At 42.1% G+C, this 6,224-nt stretch overlaps 1 protein-coding gene across 1 annotated transcript; it reads right to left on the bottom strand.

Annotated features, from left to right (window-relative positions):
- Positions 1 to 459: 459 nt before the first annotated feature.
- Positions 460 to 918, bottom strand: LOC135715008 (keratin-associated protein 4-9-like; the record flags this gene model as incomplete). The annotated part of the gene is made up of 1 exon (XM_065238415.1): positions 460 to 918. A coding segment is annotated over one exon (459 nt), but the record flags the coding sequence as incomplete, so codon positions are not given.
- Positions 919 to 6,224: the final 5,306 nt, after the last annotated feature.

Consider the following 6,224-nt stretch of genomic DNA (forward strand, 5'->3'; position numbering starts at 1 on the left):
TCGATTTTTTGTCTACTTTTCAGTATATCCTGAATATCCCTGTTGATCCTTCTGTCTATTCCGAAAATTCTTTCAATTCCGCTCGCATGCCGTCACAGTGTTGCCATATCTTTTTTGAAGCAACATGCATCAGGATGAGTGTCGTTCCCCAACGTTTTCCTTGAACGTCATTGATTGTCTCTGAAGATCTTTCCAGGAACTATCTTCCTGCGGACAATCGTCCAGTGGACAATCTTCCTCTGATCAATCTTCCTGCGGACCAGTGTTGGAAAAGTTTGCGATATTTCACGAAGTTCACCAAAGGAAAAGTTCGCGAGTCATAGGGAACTTTGATGAACTTTTCCATCACTGCTGCGGACAATTCTCTTCCTCCAAATAATCTTCGTGCGGACAATCCTCTTTCGAACAATCCTTCTGCGGACAACCCTCTTTCGAACAATCTTCCTGTGGACAATCCTCCTACGGACAATCCTCTTCCGAACTATCTTCCTGCGGACAATCGTCCTGTGGACAATCTTCTTCTGAACAATCTTCCTGCGGACAATCCTCCTTCGAACAATCCTCCTGCGGACAATCCTCCTCCAAAAAATCTTCCAGTCGACAATCTTCCTGCGGACAATCCTTCTTCGAACAATCCTCTTTCGAACAATCCTCCCGCGGACAATATTCCTGCGGACAATCCTGCTGATAATCCTCCTCCGAACAATCTTCCTGCGGACAATTCTCCTTCGTACAATCTTCTCCCGAACAATCTTCTTGCGGACAATCCTGCTCCGAACAATCCTTCGAACAACCTTCTCCCGAGCAAACTTCCTGCGGACAATCCTCCTTTGAACAATCTTCATGCGGACAATCCTTATTCGAACAATCTTCCTGGGTACAATCGTTCTTCGAACAATCCTCCTGCGAACAATCCTCCTGGGGACAATCCAAATATATGATGTTCAAGGGCCCTGGAGCTAATGAACTATTAGATTAGATAATTAACTATTTTAACTAGTTCCGCTTTTTTTTTGTTAGCATCCATGCCTCTCACGCCAAAGTCACGAGTTCAAATCTCAAAATGGCGAAACAAAAAGAAACGTGCTAAGGGATATGACACACCTCAATCTGACTGCCACGGCAGCGGGTACCGCGCTTTTTTTTTTTGCTGGCGCTTTTGCTGGCAGTTGTGCTGTCTGTGTCACTTTTGACACCTGTTCTAGTACAAATTGCTGTCTTTTGCTCTAGTACCGGGTGCACCAGGTACACTAAAAAACAGCTAGGTGAACCAAAAAAAAAATCGCGTGAAGGAGATCCTTACCCTTTGGGTCCATGATTGGACCCTACTCGAGGTAATCTTACTTGGATATCGATTTGGAAAATTCCTCTTCGATCCTTAGGATTTTTATAGTAATATGCTTGGAAGTCCATTTGGAGAAACGTTTTAATGCCGCCATGGCATCTTAACGCAAAAGAAAAGGCCAATCTCTTGTTCCCCCTTCTGATGAAAGTTTTTGAGCAATCAATTTGATATGCTCACGGTTGATAAGAATGATCCATCATTCAGGAAAAATCCAATAAAATTTCCTAGCTTGGTCCCCCCTATTGTGATAACCAATTCTAATTTCCATGCTCTTCGCACGGAATTTTTGAACTTTGTTAAATTAAAGTTGTCACTTCAAATTGGTTGTCGAGGTGAAGCCATGCATAGGTTGCAACCTTGGACGGATTCAAACGTCTTCTCATGTATCTTACTGAGAAAAAACACAATTTTTCTTTTGCGACATCAAAACTGAACGTCTGTTCAAGGTTGGATCAGTTAAAAGATGAATTGAGAAAATTACTTGGAGTTGAGCCTGTTCAAGTAATCAAAATGAAAATGAAATCCCATCCTAGCGATTCACGCAACGGGATTTCTAATGATTTGTATTTAGTTCACTTGAAGGGAGCTCGTCTTGATAGAAATGATCGTTTTGATGGAGCCGGTGTTGGCGTTGCCATCATTGTTCAAAGACGTATCAAACATCAAATTCTTTCTTCATTTGAAACGAAAGTTTTCCAAAACAATTACGCATTGGGCCAGCAAAAGAATTTTCTCAAGGGAGTTCTCCGGAAACTTACGCGTTATAGGTCTAAATTCTTCATTATTGGGGATTTTAAAGGAAAACTCTGCTAATGAAATAATGCTCAAAGTAATTCCAATGGTTATATCAACAATCAATACGAAACTAACGATTTTAAATTGGCTCACTTCTTGACTAGCCTATTGGTCCCAAGCAAACGATTAACGTACCCCATTCTAGTCGAAATTCTAGTACTACGCAATGTTTGTTTTGATTCGCTATGAAAGTTTGACAGGTAAAATGAGGGGTTATTGGTTTTTCCTATGTTTCGAGGGGTGAATCGATTAGCTTGGGACTGAAGAGAGTACCAGAGCTGAGCCAAAAAGTTGAGCACGTTATTTCAGAACCTTCTAGTCTTAGAGTTACCTCTATGGTTATATTCTGTTTGATGATTGTTCTGCAAGTTATCAATATCCATAAAGCCCAACATGTTTTTCTTCAGCAAGAAATCCCTCAACTATTAATTTGGTCTTGACTGATTCATGTCAACTTTGAAGCCAATTGGTTAACCATGGTGACTGATCATCTTGCAGTAACTTTTGAAATATTCCAAGGCATAACTTCTAATCCCAGCAGCTCTACTTTCAATTACCATAGAGCTGATTGGGAGCAATATCGAACATTTATGGAACATAACTTCTATCCAAATATTCCTTTGTAAACCATAATGATGTTAATAATGCAAGCACTGCCACAGCACCAAAATGCGAGGTTAAATTCGATTCAATTATAATAGACGACGATCTTCAGTTCTTGATTCGTTTGAAAAATGTCCGTAGGAGACATGAAAGTTATCTGGCGGGATTTGCAAAAACACATTAAAAAGCGATTCTCTGCCCTGAGGAACAAACCTTTTGAAAATAATGGTTCGAAATAAGACCCGAGTTCCAAAACCTTTTGGAAATTCACACAAATTTTGAAAACACCTTAAAAGCCTATTCCAAAATTATTTAACTGACAGAACTCTGCAGGTAAATTATCAGAATTCCAAATCTGAACCACACCTATTAGAGCAGGAGTTCCTCACGGTAGCATTCTTGGGCCTATATTGTATAACATTTTCACTTCGGACCTCTCTGCTTTGCCTCAGGGTTGTCATAAATCTTTGTTCGTTGATGACACAGGCATTTCCGCTAAAGGAAGAAGTCTGCGTGTCATTTGCAGCAGAAACCAGAAAAGTTTAGATATGTTCTCTTCTTATGTACAAAAATGGAAGATTTCTCCCAACGCTTCCAAAACTCAACTTCCTTTTTGAAACCTAGTAGTAGTTACATAGCCAGTATGAACGGAGTTCCAATTTCCTGGTCAAACGAAGTGTTGTCTTGGATTAGTGTTTGACCAAAAATTAACTTTTAAAGATCACATTGAGGGCAGTCAAGCCAAATGTAACAAATATATAAAATGTTTGTATCCTCTTATAAACAGGAAAACCAAACTTTTCCTGAAGAATAAACTTCTAATAATTCCTCCCTGGTAAAGTACTACTAAGTACTACCAAATGCTCAACAAAATAATTAATATTTTCAGGCAAAAATCGTTGCAATCCTCAATTGCAACGATTAATTGCCTTTATATTTAGATAAGATTTAGTTTTAGTTTTTAGTTTTAAGATGACAATTGTCATACTGACTACCCAAGGCAGGAACAATGTAAAAACACTTAGATGTATATCATAACAATAAAGTTTAGTGAGTCACTCTAGTAGCTGGAGCTCCTAGATTAAAATGAAATGTAATTTAACTTAAATTGGTTGCAAATTTAATCAAGCTCTGCAAGCATCTCCAATTTCAATTACTAAAATGCATGATTAATGAAAACCTGACACATTATAACACCTACCCAGTCCCCGAAACGATGTTGGGTTCAAATTTCAACCTGACAACAGAGTTTCGTTACAGTCAATATTCCACTTAAGCAATGCGCGATTCCCTACAGCAGAGGAGCGCAGCGACCAAGCGACTTTTCCGCACACACACACACACACACACACACACACACTCTACATTCACATTTGCAATCATTTGTGCCATTCTCCTGCGTTCGGCGTCGCTGTGCCAACCCCTCGCGGCACGCTCGATCATCCGACCGTCGCGTCTATCACATTCACTGGCCGACTACGCTCGAGACCCTCTTGACGTTCGCTCGGAGTCGCATCGCCGCCCGCCCGAGAAGAGGCATAAAATTGTGCAGAGAAAAATATTTAAATTATTTACAGCTATTTTATAATCAGTATTTCATGGCATTTTACATTTGCCGTTTTGCCACCGTCGTCGTCGTCCCAAGTTCCAACCCAACAGACGACGATCAACGCGATCAAGTTCTGAGCGAGTGATTCTCTCCTCGCTTGCTCGCGCTCATTCTCTCGTGATGCTCGCAGCAGCAAGCGGCTGTCCCTCATTCCATTGAAAACCGTGGAAATCAAGGTGCGAGTGTGAGTGAGGCGACTCATAGGTGGCGGTGAGAGCGGTGGTGGGTGGGAACCCCACCTCCCGATTGACATATAGACGACGAAAGAATGTTGAACATTCCACTTTTTTTGCTGCTGTTGTTGTTGGTACTGTTGCTAGTGTACCTACATACATACTTGTTTTCACTTAAAATCACCACTAGCGAATTCGGTTCTGTTGAAACGTGAATTTTGCGAGAAACGCGATTATGAAAAGGTGAAAATTGGGCTGGCACTGCTCTGCTAAATTTGTTAGCAAATTGTTTGAAATTTTAACCTTATTGTCCTAGGGTGGACTCCCGTTGGTCACCTAATGATTGGTTGTGGGTTGTTGAACTAAACTATTTTGTTGTGAAACTAACCGAAAACACTCGTCGATCGTTGAAAAACGCTCTTCCTTAGGCCTCGACCTAATCCGGAGCCTTTGGTTCGCGCGTGTGGTATGTAGTACAAGGCGCCAATGGGATAAACACTGAAACGTTTTGTCCACAACGTTTCTGCTGCTGCTGCCGTTCGAAAGTATGTAAAAGGCAGCCCTCGCGCGATGAAAGAAAACTAGTTTCCTCCTAAATATGCGGTCCACCACGACACCGTTGCTGCTATTGCTATTCTTGTTTCACTGCTTCACGATTGCTGCTGTTGCTGCTGCTATTGCTGGCGGCGACACTGTTTAGGAGCTCCGTAGCACTCTATACTAAGCTTGATTAAAACTCACTAGAAGCGACGACGATACACACAGCAGGAGCAGAAAAAAAACACAGAAACGAATGTCCACGACGGAGGCGCGATACACCAAATGACACATTCTCTCTTTCCCAAGAGGCGATCCGAAAGCAACTGACACCACCGCCACGCCGAACCAGCAACGAAAAGCGCTGAGCTAGTCGGAATTGGAAAAGCAAACACCACCACTACCAGTGGGCCTACTTTAGCTCGCTCAGCATAAACATTCGAGTCCAATACCGAAGTAACCTATGCAATGTGAACACTCAAATCAAAAATGCAACATGTCATTGCAATTGTCACCAATGCTCGGCGTGAATCACGGTTGCTCCGATCGAATGCCTACCAAAAAAGAAGGAAACGCTGAAATCTGTCAAAATCCACATCGAAGTCTTGCAGGGATCGCAATCTTTTGCTAGAGCCACCCTTTTCGGGTGTACAAGAATGCGAGAGGCCACTCTCTTTGCTGCCCCCCAAACCAGCTCTGAATCTCTCAGAGCGAAGTTCCCTGATGATGGCTCGTTGCAGCGGCACATTTTTCCTCCAGTAGGTAGCTATCGGTAATTTGAAACTTTTGCTACGGCATGCAACAAAAGCGTCAACAAAGTGCACCAAGGGACAACGACGACGACGATAGCTTCCATGCCGAGTTGCATGTCTGAAAAGTGCAAACGATAGATCTGCAAGTTTCGGAAGCATGGTTTGCCTGAAGGTCTGTTAATAGTATCCAAGGCCTTCATCAGAACTTATGCAGATCCACGCAAAAAAAATCAAGAGACTCCAGGAAAACAATTGCATTCTCAAGTGGAGATTTCCAAAACACCCCTGGAACTTCTGGACACACAAGTGAGTCCCTGCGGCTGAAGATTCCTTCGACATTTCTTTGGAGAGTTTCCTCCCACCCGTTGGTGTTACTGGCAGAGGTGGTAAATGTCATAGAAATGTTATGG

The sequence above is a fragment of the Ochlerotatus camptorhynchus genome, unplaced genomic scaffold, assembly GCF_037179485.1.
Source record: "Ochlerotatus camptorhynchus isolate MF236.1 unplaced genomic scaffold, CSIRO-AGI_Acam_v1.1 ptg000778l, whole genome shotgun sequence".
NCBI lineage: Eukaryota > Metazoa > Arthropoda > Insecta > Diptera > Culicidae > Ochlerotatus > Ochlerotatus camptorhynchus.